The following is a 23,673-nucleotide window of genomic DNA, read 5'->3' as shown; positions in this document are numbered from 1 at the left end:
ACTGCAAGAAGATCAAACCAGTCCATACTCCAGGAAATAAAGCCAGACTGCTCACTTGAGGGAATGGTATTAAAGGCAAAACTGAAGTACTTTGGCCACATAATGAGAAGACAGGATACCCTGGAGAAGAGGCTGATGCTAGGGAAAGTGGAAGGCAAAAGGAAGAGGGGCCAACCAAGAGCAAGATGGAGGGATGATATTCTGGAGGTGACAGACTTGACCTTGGGGGAGCTAGGGGTGGCAACGGCCGACAGAAAGCTCTGGTCTGGTCCATGAAGTCACGAAGAGTCGGAAACGACTGAACGAATAAACAACAAAGCAAGGGAAAGAAGAATTTATTATGATCCCAAGACCAGCAAAACAGAACAGCACGGTAAACACAATAATATCCCCAGGGCCAGTAAAGTAAGATGGGGCTATAAATATAATAATATAAAAAGGTAATAATTCATTAAAAGTACAAGTAGATAAGCAATTAATGAAACTGTACATTGTACATGTCCCACTCATAATAATACAAGATTTAAAAAATTAAAACATTGTCACAATCAAGTGGTATCCAAGGCGTCCCGTGTCCCGTCCCCTATAATCCACGGGGCTCCCTGTCCTGCTTCCCCCTTTCAGGGCATCGAGCACATCCGGTCAGTGGCCGAGGAAATCGCCCTGCTGCAACGCAAGTGCGGCCTGCGGGAGTCGGTGGAGGACTTCGTGGAGCAGTACAAGTTTGGACTGGTGGAGGTGGTTTACGAATGGGCCCGGGGCATGGTAAGACTTCACTCTCCGTGCCCGGTCTCCTTCCGCCCACTGGCCGCCTCTAGACAAAAGCCCCTTTTAAAAAAAGATGTTGTAGAGCTGGGGAAAGTGCAGAAAAGGGCACCTAAAATGATGAAGGGCCTGGAGCTGGCGCTCCCACACTAGAGGCCTTCAAGAGGCAGCTGGACAAGCATCTGTCAGGGATGCTTTAGGGTGGATTCCTGCATTGAGCAGGGGGTTGGACTAGATGGCCTTGTAGGCCCCTTCCAACTCTGCTATTCTATGATTCTATGATCTCCCCTATGAGGGAAGGTTACATCAACTGGGATTGTGTAGCTTGGGAAAAAAGGAGGCTGAGGGCAGACATGATGGAGGTGTACAAAATCATCCTATGAAGCTGATGGGTCGGAGAATAAGGACAGATAAAAGGAAGGGCTTCTTCACACAGCGCAGAGTTGAACTATGGAATTCACTACCCCAAGATGTAGTGACGGCCATCAATTTGCATAGCTTTAAAAGGGGGTTGGATAAATTCCTGGAGGAGAAGGCGGTTTGTCCTGATGGCTATGTGCTCGCCCCAGTATCCGAGGTGATAAGCCTGCGTTCACCAGTTGATGGGGAGCATGGGCGGGAGGGTGCTGTTGCACTCATGTCCTTTTCGTGGGTCCCTGGCCGACGGCTGGTTGGCCACTGTGTGAACAGAGTGCAGGACTAGATGGACCCTTGGTCTGATCCAGAAGGGCTCTTCTTCTGTTCCGAGAGTTGTCGTAGCCTGGTGTCTCTGTCCCTTGTATCTCACCCTTCCTGGCTCTGAGTGAAGAGATGGGGAGCAGGGGGAAGAAAATCGTCCCCACGCGCGGTTTCCCACTGGGGCCAGAGGAAGAGGCGGAGCCACGGGATCTCTTGACATTCTGCCACTTCTCTTGCATCCGGGAGCCTCCCTGGAAAGCAGAGGCAGCTGGCCCTCCGCCCTCTTCTGGCCACAGAGTTTTGCTGCAGACCCCTGGTTCAAATCTTGCTTCTGCCACATTGCAACACGGGGCTCGCATTGATCTGCCTCGGGGTAGGTGTAGTTGTAAGAATCATGTCGTAAATACGACATGCTTCAAACCTTCTCTCCCCAACTTGGTGCCCTCCAGATATTGCACTACAACCTTACATTGTCTCTCGTGGGGTGATGGGAGTTGCAGTCCAGCACACCTAGAGGGTGCTTGGCTCAGGAAGGTCGCTCTAAGCAGCGCTCCAGTGGCTTATAGCTGAAGCCAAGAACGTAAGAAGAGCCCTGCTGGATCACCGAAGGATCCATCTAGTCCAGCACTCTGTTCACAATTGTGGCCAACCAGCTGCCGACCAGGGAGATACATATAGGACACGGTGCAACAGCACCCTCCCACCCATGTTCCCCAGCAACTGGTATATACAGGCTTACTGCCTCTGATACAAATTTGAGCCCGTCATCCCTTTCGTAGCCAGCCTGGGCTTTGGGGCAAGAGGATTGCAGTTGCTTGTGGGATGATCTGCCTCTGCTGTAAGCACGTAAGTGGAGGATGTAACAAAATGCTGACGGACGAGGAGGAGCACGTGGGTTTCAATGGGTTCCTCCAGGAGCCGCCCCCACCAGAACGAAAATCTGGGGCTCTTATTCTATTCCTGGCATCCCCATGGACGCCTCCCGCTTCTCGGACAAGTTGCTTTTCTTCTAGCCCCCCCCCCCCCCCCAGTTTGATTTCTGGGAAATGGGTGTTTTGTGCCTTGTCAGGTCCTCTGCGGCGGCCGTCTTGTGAGAGCGCTCACAACTCTGTCTCAAAATTCCAACTGGGCCCCAAAGGGTTGAGCATCCCTGACTGCCTGGGGAGGGTCAATCTGCCAGCCTTGGAGGTAGGATAAACCCAGCTCCTAATCCCCGTTGCCGTTGCCTTTCTTCTTCCCACCTCCCCTCCTTCTCCCTCACCAGCCGTTTGCCGACATCGCCCGCCTGACGGACGTGCAGGAAGGGATCATTGTCCGCTGCATCCAGCGCCTGGACGAGACCTGTCGCGAGATGCGCAACGCGGCCCGGGTCACCGGGGAGCCCACGCTGCACGCCAAGATGGAGGCTGCCTCCAACATGATCAAGAGAGACATTGTCTTTGCTGCCAGCCTCTATACCCAATGAGAGGGCAGGGGGCTGCCTTCAGCTCCTCTCGTCTCCCCAGAAGAAGGTCCGCCTGTCTCTCTCTCTCTCTCTCTCTCTGATACTTCACCTCTGAGAGGTTGTGACACGTCTTGCAGGTATAAACAATAAAAGATGCGTTTGTGTCCACCGGAGAGTTTGTCGCATTTCCTTGTATCGCACACAGCAAAGGACGATGACAAACAGGGTCAACAGACCCTGGAATCCACTGAACAGACGTGGATTCCAACTCTCTGCTGCCCCCCACCCCCTTTGAGTTTTTCTCCTCTCCTTCAATAGGTGCAAGGTCCTGTGGGGATTACAACCAGCCAACGGGTGTCCTGCTTCTCTGCAGCACCAGCAGACCCCCCCCCCAAAAAAAATCAAATGCACGGGGACCTGGCTTGGCAGCAGGACACATGAAACTGATCTCGGGGTTGTGAATTCGTCACAAGCTGAACTGGTGTCAGCGGCGGCAAAAGAGGTGGATGCGGCTTGTAGCCAAATCAGCCAAACCATAGATTCCAAGTTACAGGGTGTGTTTTTGTGGGCTAAAAAGACCAGCATATTTGAGTTTAAAGCTCTTGTTGCCAAGGTCTCAGCCGTAGGAAAGGCATTTCAACCTTTTAGAATGGAGAAGAACCGCACAAAAGCCAGGAAGAATAGATGGTTGGGGGGGGGAGGGGGCGTGGTCTTTTGACGATCCTCGTAGGTCAGATTTGGCCCGCGGGCTGAGGTTCCCCATCCCTGGTTTAGGAGATCAGGGCCAGGCCCCAAAATCTGAGATACGCCGCGTTACACAAAGGCCCCTTTTGATCATCTGTTTCGTTGGATGAGCCTGAGTTCAGAGGAGTTCTGTCTCCACCCGTTGTCGAAGAAAGCGAGAGTGGCCCTGGTCTGTTTTGGTGATTTGGTTAGACAACTATCCTCCGTGAGTGTGGAGGGTCAAGGTAAGGGAGCAGGGTGGGTTGGAAAAGATGTTGAAAGCGACGACTACAAGTGGGAAGCTCTCCAGCCATAGGGAAGAAACAAAATGGGGGCTGACGGACTCCCTAGAGCCAAAAAAAGTTGGCAGGAGAGAATTGCTGGAGGTCTCTGCTGAGGTTAGCCTGAGGTCTTGGCTAAGCTTATAGTACCGGCTCCGCCTGGGCTCCAGCACTTTCGTGACATTCGTGTGCGTGTGTGTGTGTGTGTGTGTGTGAGAGAGAGAGAGAGAGCGCCTTAACACCTTTGCGAGGGCTTATTTGAACCCCAATCCTGAAAGCACCAGTGTAGCCTTTAGCAGGAAGTTCATGGTGAGAGGCGCAGGAGCTGCGTCTGTTGCAGGATTTTGGAGTGGATGCAGAATGTGGCACCAGAGGCAGAACTCCGTTTTCCGAGAATCTGTTTATTTTAAAGGTGAGGTTCTAGTCCTCATAGCTGCACATGCGGGCTACATATCACACTTGGTCATTCACTGGACAGATATTAACACACTATGTTTACCAGAGAGACTAAGGAGCAACTGCAAGGCATTCGATCCCCTATTATGTTTTCTTCAATTCCCCTGTCGTGGGCTGCTACATGGTGCAGTATCGGATGCTCCTAAACCTTCAGCGTGAGCAGCCACCTTTTATTTCTCAGGTCCAGGCACTCAGGGCTGTCTCCCTCAGGTCCAGTTTACTGTAACTCAGCTACGCAGCTACAGGAGCACAAAATCTGCCTTCTGTGGAGTCATACAGGGCCGCTCAGCTCACTAATTTGTGAACCTCCAGGAAAGCTTCAGCTATTGGGCGGCATGGAAATTAATTAAGTATTGTCTCCAGAGGGTCTCAGATGTGTGGGTGGGTGGTGGGTGTCTTTCCCAGCTTAGCTGGAGATGGCAGGGACTGGTGCCCTCCAGGTATTTTGGATAGCAACCCCCCATCATCCCTACCAATGCTGGCTGGGGCTGATGGGAATTGTAATCCAACACATCTGGAAGGGCCAGGGTTGGGGAACCCTGATCTAGCATTGCGCTACAGCCCCTCCACATCAGAGATATACCGTTCTTTCTCTCCCCACCGCCCCCTAAATGTAGGGGCTTGTCTGGGAGTGAGAAATTATTTCCCCCAAGCCAGACTCACAGCCCTATAGCAGGGAGGGACCCTGTCGTCTGGACCACATCTTCCCTACTATGCTCCCTGAGGCTGATGGGAACTGAAGTCTAACATAGAAAGCGGCTGCTTTTCTCCCCCTACCCCCCCCCCCACTGCCCCGATCAGACCAACAAACTAGCGTAAGATTGGTCGGGTCCGAGCGGTATCCAGCAGTCTGACCTGGCATAAAGGTAGCTTCCTACGGGAGCCTCAGAGTAGCAAAGGCAGGCAGGAAAGTGAACTCCGTCACGCCGGTTTGGTGAGCTTCCCCGGAGCCTCAGAATAGCAAAGCATCTGCAGGCGCTCCGGCGAAGCTCACCAGCCAGGCATGACAGAGTTCACTTTCCTGCCTGCCGCCCATCTTTGCTACACTGAGCCTCCTGCAGGAAGATGCCTTTGTGCCAGGTCAGACAACTAATCCATCTAGTCCTGTATTACAGCTGCTCGTCAGGGGTGTGTGTGTGTGTGTGTCTTCCCATCCCCTGGCGCCCAGTTCTTTTAACTGGAGATAACGGGTTGAACCTGGGACCTTCTGCCTGCTATTGCACCCAAGTCCTGCTTGGGGGCTTCCCAGAGGCCTCTAGGCAGCCACTGTAGGAAAAAGGGTGCTAGACCTTTGGGTGCATCCTTTGAACCGGGGCGGGGCCCTAAAGCGTTTCCAACTCGAGGGTCGAACCCCAGTGGTGGGCGGGGCCAAAGATGCCAGGAACTAAGCTTTAGGAGAGGCCTTTCAGACTCCTAGAAGGGGAGAAAAAGCACGCAAAAACTGGGATAAGATTGGTGGTCAGGGGAGAGGGGGAGGGGAAGGGCCCCCCCTGGATGTCGGGGATCCCAGGGAGTAGAAGCATGTGCTCTGCTGGGGTCCCTCATCTTGACAAACTGCCTCCCACAGTGGAAGGATCACTCTTATTTAGTACCCACTGATAGATCCATTCTCCTAGAGGCAACATGTAGCCCGTGCCCCGCCTGCATTGCCAAAATTTGGCAGGGGAAGGGGGAAATAGCCTCTTTTTAAAAAGTTGAAAGCAGTGGTTCACAACCAAAATTAGGCAGCGCCTGAAAGTGGTTACTTTAAAGCCAAACAGCCCATCCCCCCACCCCGCTGCAAACTACTGCTTTGGGTTTTAAAACGGGGTGGGCAACTTCAGGCAGTCCAGAGTCCAGTTCCCAGCCCCCGACGAAACTCCTGCTGCCACACTGCCCACAGTGGGAGGGAAATGGTGGCTTACCACTGGAATTTGGTATCAAACTAACGCAGAGTCTCAAAAGGGCCACATTTAGATTGAACACAAGCTAAATTTTGCACTTTTGAGATTACATAGCGGTTTGCTGACAAATTTCCACTGCAAACCACACATTTTTTTCCCCTTGTCTGGGGGCAGCCCTCAAGAGCTTTGGGGTGGGGTGGGGGTGCTGTGTATGGCCCCCATATTTCTGACCCCTGCTTTAAAAAGAGACGATGGAGCTGTTCACACACCACGCTAACCCACACTGAGTGCTTGAGCGTAGGCTGTTTATTGAACCATGGCTTAATGTGCTGTCTGGACCCAGGACGGCTTCTGCAGGGTGGCTTGTTAACCACCCTGAGCCACCCAACAACAAACCATGGATTCTCAAGGGGGCTTGTTTGAGAAAAATAAGCCAGGCTGCATGGTTATCAAGCCCCCCTGCGGAAACTATCCTGGGTTCAGATAACACGCTAACCCACGCTTCAACCAACAACTCCTACTCAAACCACAGAGTGTCGGTTAGCATGTTGTACGAACCCAGACTAGTTTTCCCGGCTGCTTCCACTAAATTTCAGCTCTGCAGCTCCGGAATGCCCTGGATACTGCCCGCCTAGCCTTGCTCTATACATTCATCCAGTTGTTGTTTTAAAAAGCCCTCAACGAGACGTGAGAGAAGGAACCCCCTCCATAAACACCACTGGGAAACATTGCATTCACAGCATAATTTATTGCCCTCTTCCTCCTCCATCGTGACCAGGGGGCCCGCAGTAGGTGTGTGTGTGTGTGTCCCCCCTCCCGCTTTGCAAGCGTCCGGTCCAGCCGCCTAGGGCCTTTTCTGCTTGCATCCTCCCACCACCCGCCCTGGGTTTCCTGGCCCACCGACATCTCCGTACAAAACCCGCTTGGCCCCCAGCTCGAGCTCTTCAGTCTGGGATCCGCGGAGTGGGGGGCTTCTCGGTGCTCAGCGCCTCCACGTACCAGTCGGGCAGGAAGGTGTGCTCGGAGTCCTGGTGCACCGTGAAGGAAACCGGGTGGCCTGGCTCCCAGGCAAAGAGGTGAACCGCCCTGCAGGGAGAAGCAGGTCAAGCATTAGATACGAGAGAAGTGAAGGGCAAAGGGGTAGCTCCCATTTGCACAGAGCTTTGGCCGAATGTATTTTATCCCGCCAGAGGATTTCTCAGCTGCTTCTTAGGATCATGCCCTCACAATGGGAAGACACAACAAGGAAGCTGTACAACTAAAGGTGTACAGCAAAAGAACCACTCTGCTGCTAAGATCATCTTCTTGGCTCGCCGCTCTGACCATGTTACTCCACTTCTGAAATCTCTTCATTGGCTTCTAATTCACTTCAGAATCCAATATAAACTTCTCCTGTTGACCTACAAAGCTTTTCACGGTCTAGCTCCTTCCTATCTCTCCTCTCTCATCTCACACTATTGCCCCGCTCGTGCTCTTCGCTCCTCTAATGCCATGTTTCTCGCCTGCCCAAGGGCCTCTACTTCCCTTGCTCGGCTCCGTCCATTTTCGTCTGCTGCCCCTTACGCCTGGAACGCTCTTCCAGAACATTTGAGAACTACAAGTTCAACCACAGCTTTTAAAGCTCAGCTAAAAACTTTTCTTTTTCCTAAAGCTTTTAAAACTTGATTTTGTTCTTTTATACTGTTAGTTTTACTCTACCCTGTGCCTGTTTGGTGCATTCTCTTCCCCTTCTTAGTGTTTTATTATGGTTTTATTAGAATGTAAGCCTATGCGGCAGGGTCTTGCTATTTTATTGTTTTACTCTGTGCAGCACCATGTACATTGATGGTGCTATATAAATAAATAAATATAATAATAATAACAACAACAACAACAACAAGCCTCTTGCTGACTCACTCAGAGGCAGCTGTAAACAGAGAAGGCTTCAAGGCCCACATAAATTCCTGCTACCATAAGGAAATCCATCAGAGGGGAGCCCCATACCTGTGGGGCTGCCACACAGAAGGCGGCCCACCCTCCATCTTTTAGCCAGGCTTTCCTCATCCACATAAGCGTACTCTTCAATGCCGCCACTCAACTGCTTCTCCCCACAGCCTTTCCTCCACGTCGTCTTCTATTCTTCGTCCAGCTAGTTCCAATGTTCTGGTGCCCCAAGGTGCATTGGCCCTCCCCTCAAATTCTCTTCCACCACTACCGTGATACTATTTATTAAAAATATTTCTAGGCTGCCTTTCTGGGCAGGAGTCCTCCCACGGCAGCTTGCAACAATAAAAGAGATACAATTTCATAAAAACAGCAAGAAACACACACACACATATCAGGGTAAGGCCTGCAGTTTGGCTCCCACTTTCAGTGTCAACACACCAACACCTTCATCACAGGGCTGTAGTCACCAAGAGGCAAGGCACCTTCAGGGAAATTCCAGGCCCCAAACAAACCCTCTACAGCCATTTTATTTGTGTAAATATAAGGAAAACTATGCAGGGAGTTATTCTACCTGATTGCTCTTCAAGAGGCAAAACATGCCTCAGTCTTCCAACTTTTATTTATTTAAAATGTTTATAGGCCACTTTTCAGGACAAAAGTCCTCCCACAGTGGCTGACAATAAAATAGACTGGTACAATTTCATTTTTTAAAAAGAGCAATCTAAAAAAACCTACAATAAAAACACAGAGACATCATCAGGGGAAGGCCAGAGTTAGGGTGGCACACCTGGAGGGCATCAGGTTGGGGAAAGGCTGGGCAGATGGGACTGACATTACTTTGATGGATGCAAAAGGTGAGGCTTAGTGGGGAAGGGAGGGAATTGGTTCCAAGACCCCTGGATTCTCTGGGCAGCATTAGGACAATGTTTCAGTAGTTGGGTGACCCCATGGAGAGGAGGTCAGGGCTCCCATAACTTTAACAGTTGTACTGAAAAGGGAATTTCAGCAGGTGTCATTTGTAAGCATGCAGCACCTGGTGAAATTCCCTCCTCTTCATCACAACAGTGAAAGCTGTAGGAGCCCTGCCTAGCGTGAGGGCAGGAAAAAATTCCCGTGCCCATGGAAAGACTTAGGCAGGTACCCTGCACTGAAAGATTGGGAGGTGGTGGGCTCTCCCACACAAGAGGCCTTCAAGAGGCAGCTGGACAGCCATCTGTCAGGGATGCTTTACGATGGATTCCTGCACTGAGCAGGGGGTTGGACTCGATGGCCTTGTAGGCCCCTTCCAACTCTGCTATTCTATGATTCTAAGTAAGTCTCGCAGAGTTCAATAGACTTAAGAACCTAAGAAGTAGAGAAGAATTCAAGAAGGATGCAGACAAGCTGGAGTGTGTTCAGAGGAGGGCAACCAGGATGATCAGGGGTCTGGAAACAAAGCCCTATGAAGAGAGACTGAAAGAACTGGACAGGTTTAGCCTGGAGAAGAGAAGATTGAGGGGAGACATGAGAGCACTCTTCAAATACTTGAAAGGTTGTCACACAGAGGAGGGCCAGGATCTCTTCTCGATCCTCCCAGAGTGCAGGACATGGAATAATAGGCTCAAGTGACAGGAAGCCAGATTCCAGCTGGACATCAGGAAAAACATCCTGACTGTTAGAGCAGTACGACAATGGAATTAGTTACCTAGGGAGGTTGTGGGCTCTCCCACACTAGAGGCCTTCAAGAGGCAGCTGGACAACCATCTGTCAGGGATGCTGTAGGGTGGATTCCTGCACTGAGCAGGGGCTTGGACTCAATAGGCCCCTTCCAACTCTACTATTCTATGATTCTTCCTCCTCCTGCGTTGCATATACTTCAGATCAAGGCCAGATCTACACCAAGCAGGATAAGACATTTTGAAAACGGTATACGGCATGTGTCCCGGGCCCCAACAGTTGTCACTACAGTTATAAACCGTTTTAAAGCAGTAGCGTAGATCCTGCCCAGGCTTCCCCAGCCTGGCACCCTCCAGCCATTTTGGACTACAAATCCCAGGATTCCTGAGCCAAACTTTGCCCACCCTTGCTTGAGGGAACAGGAAGGACTTTGCGTCTAGGGTCTACCCGGTACAGGTGATCGTTGGAATTACTCACTTTGGATTGTCTTCTGTCACCACTTTCTTCACAAAGGCAAGGAACGCTGCACAAAAGTTCATGCACACCGCTGGCTTCCAGCAGCCGGGGTCTTCCTGTCAGGGAGGGGAAAAGGGAAGGAGTGTTATTCAGGAATAAACCCCCCAAGGCTGTTATTTGTCATGCAAGCAGGCACATGTAGGCCTGACTCATCCAGTGTTTAAGGAAATAACAGCCAGAGAGGAGTTGGTGGGGGGGGGGGGGGAAGTCCACTTTCTTCCTTGGATGAACATGATTTTAATTTAAGTGACCAAGGAAGTGGGAAGTGACCAACTCCAAGACGAGAAACGATCTGAGGACAAAGTTGGAAGATGGAGATAGCCCTGAAGGAAAGAAGATCGGGAGAAGAGCCTAGGCGTGCACAACACATTTCATTAGGGCAGCCTTCCTCAACCTGGGGCGCTCCAGATGTGTTGGACTGCATCTCCCAGAATGCCCCAGCCAGCTGGCTGGGGCATTCTGGGAGATGCAGTCCAACACATCTGGAGCGCCCCAGGTTGAGGAAGGCTGCATTAGGGTGTCCGCCCAGGGAATTTTATTATTTTAAAAAAGGCAAACATTTATTGAATACTCAATCATAAAGGGCATTGTTTTTATTCATTTATTTATTAAGCACTGTAGACACTGATGCCCTTATTATTATTATTATTATTATTATTATTATTATTATTATTAATATAGCGCCATCAATGTACATGGTGCTGCACAGAGTAAAACAATAAAATAGCAAGGCCCTGCCGCATAGGCTTACATTCTAATAAAATCATAATAAAACAATAAGGAGGGGAAGAGAATGCACCAAACAGGCACAGGGTGGAGTAAAACTAACAGTATAAAAGTCAGAACAAAATCAAGTTTTAAAAGCTTTAGGAAAAAGAAAAGTTTTTTCCTTGGTGGGGCTTGGTGGTGACACTGGCTGGAGGAGGGGCTTTCCCCTCCTCCTGGCCTCGTTGAAGTGTGGCTCCTGGCAGAGAAGCGCCCCGCAGAGCGATTCCTTTTCCACTCCTGGTGCAGGGAGCAATGGCATGCCATCAGGGGCAGCGGAACAGCCAGAGGGCAGCTGGAGGACTGTTCCCGCTGCATCACAACCCTCCTCTGGATCCCTAGTCAATGGCCCCCTCAATTTGGTGCTTATTGCTTGAGACATTAGGGTGTGCCTGGGCACACCCCTTGCACACGCCTATGGAGAAGAGCAAGAAAGCAAATCAGAAGAGGTAGAAGCCAGGGCTCTTTCATTCTTTAAGAAATACTGGGAGATGTCATTTTTTTAAAAAAACCTATCAAGTTACAGCGCTGTTCCCACAAGGACATGAAGGCAATGGCACCCTCCTGCCCATGTTCCCCAGCCATTGGTGTACATAGGTGGGAACATGGGAGAGGGCCTTCTCGGTGGCTGCTCCGGTGCTCTGGAACTCTCTTCCCGGGGAAGCTAGGCTGGCTCCCTCCTTGATGGGCTTTCGGAAGCAGGCTAAAACTTTTTTGTTCCAGCAGGCCTTCGGAGAATAATCTGGCCCTCCATCTATGTTAATGTCTTATAATTTTGTTGTGTATTTTAAACATTTATGGTTTTGTTTCTCCCCACCCCCCACGTATGTTTTAAACTTTGTAAGGCCGCCTTGAGGCCCAGCATAGGGCAAAAGGCGGAATAAAAATAAATAAATATTATAATAATAATAATAATAATAATAATAATAATAATAATAATAATAATAATAATATAGCCATCAGGACTAGTAGCCGTTGATAGCCTTCCCCTCCAAGAATGTGTCCAATCCCCTTTTAAAGCCATCTAAATTAGTGGCCATCACGACATCTTGTGGAAGTGAATCCCATAGTTTATCTAAGTGCTGGGCGAAGAAGGCCTTGCTTTTATCTGTCCGGAATCTCCCACCAATCAGCTTCATGGGATGATTTGGGTTCTAGTGTTATAAGTGAAGGAGAAAAATGCGCCCGCATCCACTTTCTTCGCACCGTGCCTAATTCTCTACACCTCTCCCAGGTCTCCTGCAACCAGCCCTTTTTCTAAACTAAAAAGCTCCTAACGTTGTAAGGTTTCCTCATAGGGGGAGTTGCTCCAGCCCCTTGATCATTCTGGTTGCCATTTCTGCACCTTTCCCAGCTCCAACATAAATGGGAGAATAAAAAGCCCTTCCCCTGGTGCTGAAAAGACTCGAACCTGGGTGACCAGGTGAGCTTAGAATCATAGAATCATAGAATAGCAGAGTTGGAAGGGGCCTACAAGGCCATCAAGTCCAACCCCCTGCTCAATGCAGGAATCCACCTTAAAGCATCCCTGACAGATGCTTGTCCAGCTGCCTCTTGAAGGCCTATAGTGTGGGAGAGCCCACAACCTCCCTAGGTAACTGGTTCCATTGTCGCACTGCTCTAACAGTCAGGCAGTTTTTCCTGATGTCCAGCTGGAATCTGGCTTCCTTTAACTTGAGCCCGTTATTCCGTGTCCTACACTCTGGGAGGATCGAGAAGAGATCCTGGCCCTCCTCTGTGTGACAACCTTTTAAGTATTTGAAGAGTGCTATCATGTCTCCCCTCAATCTTCTCTTCTCCAGGCTAAACATGCCAAGTTCTTTCAGTCTCTCTTCATAGGGCTTTGTTTCCAGACCCCTGATCATCCTGGTTGCCCTCCTCTGAACATGCTCCAGCTTGTCTGCGTCCTTCTTGAATTCTTCTCTACTTAGAAAGGATCTGAGATCCCCTAACGGGCGGACATCTCCAGTATCAGACTCACCCTAATGAGCTGGAAGATCTTCATGGTCTCGAAGGTCTCCAGTCCCACGACAGAGCCATCTGGGCCCCGGTATCCTGCCACGATCCGCGACACGCCAGGCAGGAAGGACTGAGCCCACCATTTGATCATCTTGTGCCTGAGTAGGAGAGAGGCAAATGGGCAGGATCCGGCGACCCGTCCCCCAAGTAATGCCATCTTCCCTCCTCAAGAATTCACCCAGAAACCTAAGCTGTCTGCTGGGTCAGACCAAAAGCTCTCTCCAGTCCAGCGTCTTGCCTAACCAACTGGTTCAAGGCAACGGTGAAGAACCTGAGGCCTGGGCTCCCCCAGGCGGTCACGGCCCCTTCCCCCCTGATCATTTTGTGGTTTCCCAGCTCCGTACAACATTTTTTTCTCCCATTCCAAAAGGTAGAAATCCCTCTCCTAAGGCTTCAATGCTGCCACTAAGAGCTTTAAGTTGCAGTGTGCCGGTTGCACCCCCAAACAGAGAGGCCTGTGGCTCCTTAAAAAGATTAAGGGCGCAATCCTGTGCACGTTTGGACAAAAAGAATTCCTACAGCTCCCAAAAGTCCTACCACTCCATGCTGGCTGGGGAATGCTGGGAGTTGTAGGACCCTGTTTCGGTTCAAAGAGGCGTAAGGTTGTGCAGTAACAGCAGAAGGATGCTCAGATTGCGAAACGCCGGTGTTATAAGCTGAAGGAGGCTGGGCTGAGAACGCCTCCTGCTGCAGGTGAAATTCCCCATAGTAGCTGAGCAGAAGGAGCTGTTTCTATGGCACATCTCCTTGCTCAGGTGGGGTGTTCACTGTATGGAGCTAGAGGAGACTGACCTCCTCCTCTTCCTCCTCCGGCCCAGCCCGGTTCCTGCTTGCCTGCTGTAGCCCGCTGGATTTCGTCTCTGTCTTCCCATACGACCCATGAATTCAAGCCCACCTTGCTTGAGATGCCAAAACCCCCATACCCAGGAGGAGCTAGCACACCCTTCCCCAAACATATTTAAGAAGAGCCCTGCTGGATCAAACCAAAGGGTCCATCTAGTCCAGCATTCTGTTCATACAGTGGCCAACCAATTGCTCACAGGAAACCCACAGGCATTTGGGACTACAGCTCCCATGATTCCTGACCATTTGGGACTACAGTTCCCAAGATTCCTGACCATTTGGGACTACAGCTCCCATGATTCCTGACCATTTGGGACTACAGCTCCCATGATTCCTGACCATTTAGGACTACAACTCCCTAGATTCCTGACCATTTGGGACTACAGCTCCCATGATTCCTGACTATTTAGGACTACAGTTCCCAAGATTCCTGACCATTTGGGACTGAAACTCCCAAGATTCCTGACCATTTGGGACTACAGCTCCCAAGATTCCTGACCATTTGGGACTACAGATCCCATGATTCCTGACCATTTAGGACTACAGTTCCCAAGATTCCTGACCATTTGGGACTGAAACTCCCAAGATTCCTGACCATTTGGGACTACAGCTCCCATGATTCCTGACTATTTAGGACTACAGTTCCCAAGATTCCTGACCATTTGGGACTGAAACTCCCAAGATTCCTGACCATTTGGGACTACAGCTCCCAAGATTCCTGACCATTTGGGACTACAGATCCCATGATTCCTGACCATTTAGGACTACAGTTCCCAAGATTCCTGACCATTTGGGACTACAGATCCCATGATTCCTGACCATTTAGGACTACAACTCCCAAGATTCCCGACCATTCACTGTGTTGGTTGGGGCTGATGTATTATTTATTTATTACATTTATATCCTGCTTTTTTTCCTCCTTAAGGAACCCAAGATGGCGCACATAACCCTCCTCCCCTCCATTTTATCCTCATATCAACCCTGTTGAGGTAGGATGGGCTGGGAGTCTGTGATTGGCCCAAAGTCACCCAGTGGGTTTCCATGGCCGAGCGCAGATTAGAACCAGATCTCCTGACTCCCAGTCCAGCACTTTAGCCACTACGCCACACTGGCTCTCCATTCGCTGATGGGAACTGAAGAGCAAAACATCTGGTGGGACAAGGCCGAGCTAGCCGTCTCTGTGGGCGGCTCCCAACATCACCTTTGCGGTTTCGCTCACCTATAAAAACTCTTCCTCTGAGCAGGGCTGTGCATCACTTTGCTGGTCTTCAACTCCACGTAGCAGCTTGGTGGCTCTGGCGAGGGGCTGCGGGGGTCAGTACAATCCACCTCCCCAGAAAACAGAAGCGAGTGGGTCCCCAAGCGGGTCCGGATCACTGTGCAGAAAGCTTCGTTTGTGTTCACCACCCCGGTCGGATCAGGAGTCCCGTCTGGAGTATCTGGAGCAGAAAAAGACGTTTAGCCAATCCAATCCCCTGGGTCAGCCTTCCTCAACCTGAGGAGCTGGCTGGGGCATTCTGGGAGATGCAGTCCAACACATCTGGAGCGCCCCAGGTTGAGGAAGGCTGCCCTGGGTGATTAATGTCAGGGCAGGGGAGGGGGGGCAGCAACAGCCTCGTCACAAGACCCCCAATTTCTCTAAGAGACAATACAATCAAGTCGGTTAGAAGTAGGGCTGCAATATTTAAATGAATTACAAGTGTGGCACGGGTTGTCATGGGAACGGAAGGACAGAAAAGGAGGGAGGGCAGGTAGAAGGTGGAGCAGGGGAGAGAGAGGAGGAGAAAAAAGAGGAGGAAGAAAAAGGAAAGGAGGAAGGTTTCCGAGGGGTTGGAGGAAGATGAGAAAGAGAAGACAACGTTGGACAGAATGGCTGTAAGGAGCAGGGAATCGGGCCTCCTGCCTCGGTGAACAGCATTTCAGGAAGCTCAGTTGCCCTGCAGGAACGGCTGAACAACTACTTAGGAGTTGAGACAACTCAGGGACTCACAGAGTGTTAATGGTTAAGTTGTTACTAATACATTCTTCAGTTTTGTAAAACAAAGGGCTTCCGGGTTTGACTAGTCCTGGTGCCCTTTCCCAGACCCTGTTCGTGACGCCAAACTAACAAGTAAGGCATCTCCTCTTTTCTCCTCCAACTGCCCCCCCCAACTGCCACTCCCAACTGCCGCACCCGTCTTATTCCTCCTTCCGTTACCACGACAACCCAGGCCCCACAAGGAACCCTCCAGCCTCCCTGGCTTCTTCCCCTCCCCGATGCCTCAGCAAGACGGGCAAAAATGCCTGTCTAGCCGAAATGCTGAGCGGGAAAAGCGTGGAGACGAAGACCGCCTGCCTGCTCCCCCCACTCCTCAGAGGACGCCCGTCGGCCTCTCAGCGCTGACGGGCATCCGGATAGGACTGCACTGTGGCATTACCCCCACAATTTAGTATCTTGTATATGTCTGGATCAGTATGTCTGGTACGTATGGAATCTTAGAACTGAGTGGGCGTGGCTTATGATGCGATAGGTGGGGGAGGAGTATATAAGGAGAGCGTTGGGAGTTTGTGAGGTATGTGAGTTTGAGTGCGTGTGAGGAGAGCTGTTCAGTTGTAGAGGAAGAAGCGTTTGGATTCTCGGGACTTCGGACTGGTGTGAAGAGAGTGAGGTGGTTGGTGTGTGGAGAGTTTAGATTAGGCAGGATTGAAAGTATTATATTTTGATTGAAAGCTTTTAAATAACAAGAAACTTATTATTATTTTGTTAGCTACCAAATACCACTTGTCAGCTTGGCGTTATTTACCTGGCTTACAGTTATTAAACACCCACACCAGAGTATTCCCACAGTATATTTTGAGAGATTCTAAGTTAAACCTGTTTCCCTCATAGCCAGGGGAAAGGTTTTATTTAACTCTCCCTCAGGTTTTCAAGTGGGGGCGCTGGCCCTGAGAAGGGTTTATGCGACGGGCCTAGTGTAAAGGTCGGTGATGTCGCAGGCACCCTCTGCCATTCAATTAAAACTCATGCAATCAACTAAAACTTCAACCCTGCCCACACTTACCAGGTGGAAGGCCCGTGGGGTTCAGTGGTAAGCCCCACAGCACTCCACGGGATTTAATTCTAACTGCGCAAGCCTAGGATTGCCCTGTGAAGTTCCTTTAATCAGCTGAAAGTCCTAATGACGTAGAAGTTCACTGACGGAAGGGAATGCGATAGGCACATGGGTCGGAAGCTAAAAGGTTGGGTTTAAGGATGCCCCTTTATCCCAGCCACAAACTGCTATCCCATATCCTTAAACCAACCTTCTAGCAACTGACTCACTTAGCTATCGCATTCCCTTTGCTGCTAAGTCACTTGTAAAGTCTTCGACAGCCGAAACTAAAGAGCCAACATCCTTTTCCAGTTGACAAAAGCTTTCCTGGCTGGTTACTTGGGAGGTGATCATTACTCGCCACAGGTGACCAGGGCAAGGAGTGGCTATATCCAAGGAGTGGACGAGGAGCCACAGTTCTGGGGTTCCTAGGAAAGTGAGGATGTCTGCTAGGAATTAAGAAGGGGCTTTGAATCAAAAATGCCTGAGCAATCTGCAAATAAGGGAGCCCCTGTCATTTGAGAGCAACTAGAAGACAGGCAGGTAGGATGCTGTGGGTTTTTTGCTTGTTCCGTCATTTCCCGCTGCTGTTTTGGTATTATACAGTACAGGATGCCTTTAATTTCTTTGTTGCTAGCTGCCTTAGAATCATGGAGTTGGAAGGGGCCTATAAGGCCATTGAGTCCAACCCCCTGCTGAATGCAGGAATCCATCTTAAAGCATACCTGATTTCCAGGCCATCTTTAAAGGTAGCAGAACCCTCTCAAAGCACCCTTGAGATCTTTGAAATATTTAGATGCTGTCTTTCCTTCAAATTAGTACATTGGTATATTTGCATTTTTGACAAGATGCGGGTAGGCAAATACAGAATTCTGGCATCCGTGCCTTGTTTCCAGTCATTCAAACAGCCTTAAAAGAGGCCCAGCCAGCCAAAAGAACTCAGGAACTTGAACAAAGTTCAAAGATCAACACTGCCAGCCAGAAGTTATGCAAAATTTGGAGGAGGGGCGGAAACCCCGGACTGCCACCTTACCGGCACACATGTACTGCTCAAACTTATAGCCCATGTACATGAGTTCCTTCAGCAGTTCTGAGCGCTGCTCCCGCTGCCTCCGGGCGGCCTCAGTTTCCACCTCACTGATGTAGAGGGTCCCCCGGAAGAGGCTCACAGCCAGCAGCCACCCATCCTGAGTTTCGTAGGGGGTGGTCAGCACTTTTGTGAGATGCCCCCGCCACGTCACAAAGTCCGCATTCAGCGGCCGCCTGCAGGGACGCAGGAGAGAGAGAGAGAGAAATGGGATCGTTAAAAACACACACAAAGAGGCAAGCAGGCAGGGGTGGGCAGGCTCTGTATATGGAAATGTCAAAGTCAATTTCAAGTTAAAAAAAAAGGAGTGATGATGATGACTTTAGATTTTCTTTTCATTTCTGTATCAGCCACTAGTCGAAGTTCTTTGGGCGATTCACAAAAACGACAAATCACAAACACAGTGTAAAAGTTCTAAAAACAATTTCAATAAGATACTACACCTGGTGAGTACAGTTGGCATAAATGCCCCATCATATGCCTGGGAGTAAGGCTAATCTTAACCTGGCACTGAAAAGACAACTATGGTCCCATTCTGAAGACACCTTAAACCACAGCTTTAACCATGGCGAATAAGGCTTTTTGCCTTATTCACTGTGGTTAAAGCTGTGGTTTAAGGTGTCTTCTGAACAGGGCCAGTGTTGGTGCCAGGCGGGCCTCGGTGGGGAGCCACTACTGAGAAGGCCCGTTCCCTTGTTCCCACCTACTAGATGCTGGTGAATTGCAATTCCCATCAGCCTTAGCCAGCACAGCCAATGGTGAGGCATGATAGAAGATGCAGTCCAATAACATCTGGACAGCCACATGTTCCCCATCCCCAAGTTAAAAGATCTGAAAGAGCAAAAGTCTGCTCTTTGCACCAGAGGGCAAAAAAACGAGGCAGGGGGCATTGCTCAGGAGTAGAGCACCTACTTTGCTTCCAATTCACTTCCAATTCATTGGCTTCCAATTCACTTCAGAATCCAATATAAACTTCTCCTGTTGACCTACAAAGCTTTTCACAGTCTAGCTCCTTCCTATCTTTCCTCTCTCATCTCACACTATTGCCCCGCTCGTGCGCTTCCCTCCTCTGACGCCATGTTCCTCACCTGCCCAAGGGTCTCTATTTCCCTTGCTCGGCTTTGTCCATTTTCTTCTGCTGCCCCTTATGCCTGGAACACTCTTCCAGAACATTTGAGAACTACAACTTCAATCGCAGCTTTTAAAGCTCAGCTAAAAACTTTTCTTTTCCCTAAAGCTTTTAAAACTTGACTTTGTTCTGACTTTTATATTGTAAGTTTTACTCTACCCTGTGCCTGTTTGGTGCATTCTCTTCCCCTCCTTATTGTTTTATTATGATTTTGTTAGAATGTAAGCCTATGCGGCAGGGTCTTGCTATTTTATTGTTTTACTCTGTACAACACCATTACATTGATGGTGCTATATAAATAAATAAATAAAAATAATAATTTGCCTGCAGAAGGTCCCAGATTCAACCTCTGTAACATCCAGTTAAAAAGGTCAGGTAACAGGTGATGGGAAAAGCCTATGCTGGCTAAGGCTGATGGGAACCGTAGTTCATCAGCATCTAGTTAGGTGCGTACAAGGGAGCCCGTCTTCTCAGTGGTGGCCCCCTCAAGACAAATCCTGGAGGGACACTCGCCACTCAGGGTAGGCAATACGGCATTAGAGGGCCAAACGCTTTGAACTAGTATAAAGCAGGTTCTCATGTAAAGAGGGCATATTCCGTGTCGGAAACTGCCAAGGCCATCATGCCTTTATACCACTCTGGGGCGCAACCATAGCTGCACATAGCGCTGCGCATAGTTTTGGTCATTGCTCCTGAAAAGCGATGTTGTACAGGTGGACAAAGTGCAGAAAGGGGCCACCGAAATGATGGAGGGGCTGGAACGACCCCCCCCCCCATTTGGAAAGGTTACCATATTGGGGCTTTTCAGTTAGGGGGGGGAAGGCAAATACTGGGGTGGGGGTTGTACAAAATTATGCGAAGGAAGCGGAAAGGGAGAGGGTTTTGTCCTTCTCTCCTAATACTAAAAGCCAGCTGATCGGTGGGAGATTCAGGATATATGAAAGGGCTTCTTCACGCGGTGCCTAGTTAAGCCATGAAATTTGCAACCACAACTAGGATGGCTTTAAAAGGGGACTGAATAAATTCCCGGAGGAAAAGGCTATCGATGGCTACTAGTCATGATGGCTATATATTACTGCCTCTGAAAACCCCTTGGTGGGGACATGGGCAAGAGGGTGCTGTTGCACTTATGCCCTACCTGTGGGCTTCCGTGGGCATCGGGTTGGGCACTGTGGGAACAGAATGCTGGACCAGGGAGGCCTTTGGTCTGATCCAGCAGGGCTCTTCCTATATCCTTAGGAAGGAGCGAGATTGTCCTACAGTCGGGCTTCTAAGAAACACGCCCACCAACCCAGCTGCCACCCCGCTTTCTCACCCTTTGTCCTCCGTCTGTAACTGCTTCCGGTTCTGAGCGACCCATTTCAGAAAGTGCTCCAGTCCCTCGCGGACGCTCTCGTCCTGCCGCACGTAGCGGTCGGGGTAGCCCTCGCGCAGATCGAATCCAGGGGAGGGGCCCTCGATGGGGGGCGGGGCGTAGTAGCGCAGCTGGCTCGCGTCCCCATGGTAGCAGCGCTGGGCGTCGAGGGAAAAGTGTCCCATCTCGGCAGGCCGCCGATAAAAGGGGAAAGGGGCATCATAGCGAGACGGGGTGACAGGCAAAGTCAGAGGGGGCTTCAAGTCGCCCCTCTGGCGCTTGGCGCTGCAGTCTTTGGAGACGTCCTCGTCATCCTCACGGCTGTGAGTCCTGGGGTTGAGCGTGGGCTTCATTAGCAACTGCGATGGACAAGGGGGAAAGTGATCACGAATCTCGCGTTTCCAAACATGCATCTAGCAAACTGTCCTTATCTGATGAAATATACACACGACTGTCATGGGGACAAGCACTTATGGGCACATTTCCAGTTGTTCTTTTATCCATTATTATTTTTAAAACGACCCAGCGCCCACTCTCTCAATCAAAATGCACGCTGAAGAACACCATAGCTGCACATAGCTATAGCTCTCTTTCAGCCCCTTTTAGCCACCTTGCGGTACTGATAAACAGTAGGTTTGGGATTCCGCGCCCCACAACACTTTAGTGCACGTATATCAGTGAAATGGTGATTCTGATATGGGTAGAGATGATCATAGAGTTGGAAGGTATCTCAGAGGTCATCTAATCCAACCCCCCTGCCAATGCAGGAAATCCTTGCTACAGCATCCCTGAGAGGTGGCCATGATTGCAACGGAGGGGCCTTTACTACTATGAGCTTTTCAAAAATCTAAAATTGTAATAAAATGTTTTTATTGCTGTATCAAATGTTTTGCTAAGTGCTTCACATTATCTCTGTCATCATTACAACAATTCTGTAAGGCAGGCCAGTAGTATTAACCCAGCATTACAGGTGGGAAGGAGATGAGACAGAACATCATTCAGCCTAGCAGAAGGCTTATTTGGGTGTATCAGTATAGGATCATTTGGCCCAGCCCAAGGCTTTTTTCAAGAGGACAAATCCCCATTTCTTATTCCTAAACATGGCACCACCTGGGGCATCCCATACTAAAACACACTCTGGAAAAACCGGCCTCTGGGCTTGATGCAACATTGGTGTCTCTCAAAGCAGGCAACCTCCAGGTTATGGAGCTGAAGGATATAAGAACGTAAGAAGAGCCCTGCTGGAGCAGACCAGGGTCCATCTAGTTCAGCACTTTGCTCACACAGTGGCCAGAGTGCTGGGCTAGATGGGCCCTTGGTCTGATGGGGCAGCCCATAGGTCCTTTGGGGATGCTGGACCATGTGAGCTTCATGATGCCCATGCAAGTCTGAATAAGGTGCTCCCCGAGGGTGGGGGGGTTAGACTACAAAACAATGAAGTACTCTTGAGATGGATTTTTATTTATTTATTTATTATGCCATTTCTATCCCAGCTTGTTACAACTCTTGTAAACAATCCAAGATGGCTTACATAACCCTCCCCCTCTCTATTTTATCCTAAGAACAACCCCATGAGGTGGGGTAGGCCGAGAGTCGGGGACTGCCCCAAAGTTACTCAGGCAGCTTCATAGCCAAGTGGGGACTGGAGCCCAGGTCTCCTGAGTCCCAGTCCAACATTCTACCCACCATACCGGCCTGGTTCAGACAACACGCTAAACCATGCTGCTTAACCACAAAATGGTTAATGGAATGCCCTTATTTAACCATTTTGTGGTTAAGCAGCATGGTTTAGCGTGTTGTCTGAACCAGGCCAGTGTGTCTGCTGGGGGAAGCTGATTCTACCCTGACGGGTGGCAGCTTCTTTGGGGTTGCAGAAGGAGGCGGCGGTGTGCGTGTCTTCCCCACCTCTACCCGGAGGCTCTTCTGCATGCAAAGCAAACGTTCTGCCTCTGACCTAGGACCCTTCTACGGTTGCTGTGACTCTGGGATGCAGCAAGCTGCAAATCAAACAGTCCCTGCTCTCCCCCCCACAACCCCCTGAAGTCTCCCGAGGAAACCCCTCCACTGAGCCACTTAGCATTCAGTTGTGCCCCCAAACCTCTCCACTTACCTCTCTCCTACCAGCGGGTCTTCAGCCACAGCCCCTCCCCAGGCGATGCTCAGCCCCCTTCCACCCCCTTTCTTCTTTCAAGGAACCCAGGAGTCCCGGCTACCAGCACCCACTTGACAGGGCTTAGACAGCATCTCTTTCTTCTTTGCCCTTTGCCCTCTCCCCCTCCCCTTCCCAGAGCCAATCAGGGACGAGGAAGCCCCCTCTTCGCCTTCCATCCTGACCCCTTCCGAGCTCCCGTACTTGCCCGCTGTGACGTCACCGCCGGGCGCCGAAAGTGCACGTAATGATGGCGGCGGATTCCCTTGGAGCTCGGCGGTGGGCGCGCGTCCTTTTTATGCCGCTTATCCAACCACGATTGGAGTACCTGACATCTTGTCCAAAGCCGCGCCTAATTTCATTTATTAGCGCGAAGGCCGCGCGTTGATGACGTCATCACAGGGCGCAGGTCGAGCCGGGAAGCCCACGCCCTTCCTTTTGCCAATTTTCCCCAGAGGGGTCGTGCAGGTCGAAGTATGGCCAGTAGATGGCGATCGCAGCCCGGCTCCTGTCTTCCTTGTGCAGTGCGCTGTATGAATGGGAATTTACTAGCATGTAAAGTTGTGATTGGCTGCTGTTAGGGATGTGATCGTCACTGTCAGTATTTTCTGCTTTTAATTTCCTTCTGTCTTCACTGTTTGCAATTCGCTCCTTTACCCCCAGCACCATATATATTACCTGTAACTCAGGATAATATTTCATGCATCTGATGAAGTGGACAATGTCCACAAAAGCTTATGCCAGCATGAACTTGTTCATCTTTAAGGTGCCACAAGACTCTTAGTTGTTAGATCTGCTTGAGTGCGCCAGCCGCTGGAACATTCTGTCTTTATCCGGTTTAAAGGCCTAGTTTGTGGCAATTTTCCTGACCTCTAAAGCAGTTCCAGTGCCAACCTTCCCTGTGTGGATTGGCAAAAGGCATTTGAAA

At 50.2% G+C, this 23,673-nt stretch overlaps 2 protein-coding genes across 5 annotated transcripts in view; one reads left to right on the top strand and one right to left on the bottom strand.

Moving 5' to 3' along the window:
- SKIC2 (SKI2 subunit of superkiller complex) overlaps window positions 1–3,059 on the top strand; it is a 41,168-nt gene extending 38,109 nt beyond the window's left edge. For both annotated transcript variants that reach the window (XM_063122374.1, XM_063122375.1), the window contains 2 exons: window positions 625–765; window positions 2,708–3,059. In XM_063122374.1, coding sequence (XP_062978444.1) covers window positions 625–765; window positions 2,708–2,908 — 342 coding nt within the window. In that variant the 3' untranslated portion in view covers window positions 2,909–3,059. The remainder of the gene's footprint in view (window positions 1–624; window positions 766–2,707) is intronic.
- A 3,899-nt stretch (window positions 3,060–6,958) lies between these two features.
- Window positions 6,959–23,137, bottom strand: DXO (decapping exoribonuclease). 3 transcript variants are annotated; one of them, XM_063123523.1, is made up of 7 exons: window positions 22,954–23,137; window positions 20,558–20,955; window positions 18,060–18,289; window positions 15,175–15,394; window positions 13,075–13,210; window positions 10,290–10,384; window positions 6,959–7,316 (listed from the first exon to the last, which is right to left on the bottom strand). In XM_063123523.1, the coding sequence occupies exons 2-7, from the start codon at window positions 20,947–20,949 to the stop codon at window positions 7,175–7,177; spliced, it is 1,215 nt and encodes a 404-aa protein (XP_062979593.1). In that variant the 5' UTR covers window positions 20,950–20,955; window positions 22,954–23,137; the 3' UTR covers window positions 6,959–7,174. The 3 variants fall into 3 exon arrangements, with proteins under 3 accessions (XP_062979593.1, XP_062979594.1, XP_062979595.1); XM_063123524.1 differs by having other exon boundaries at window positions 22,950–22,970; XM_063123525.1 differs by lacking the exon at window positions 22,954–23,137 and adding an exon at window positions 22,707–22,889.
- Between the last annotated feature and the right edge of the window lie 536 nt (window positions 23,138–23,673).

Source organism: Elgaria multicarinata, chromosome 3, assembly GCF_023053635.1.
Source record: "Elgaria multicarinata webbii isolate HBS135686 ecotype San Diego chromosome 3, rElgMul1.1.pri, whole genome shotgun sequence".
NCBI lineage: Eukaryota > Metazoa > Chordata > Lepidosauria > Squamata > Anguidae > Elgaria > Elgaria multicarinata.
The sequence above is the reverse complement of the archived record's forward strand: the minus strand, read 5'-3'. Positions and strand labels throughout refer to the sequence as shown.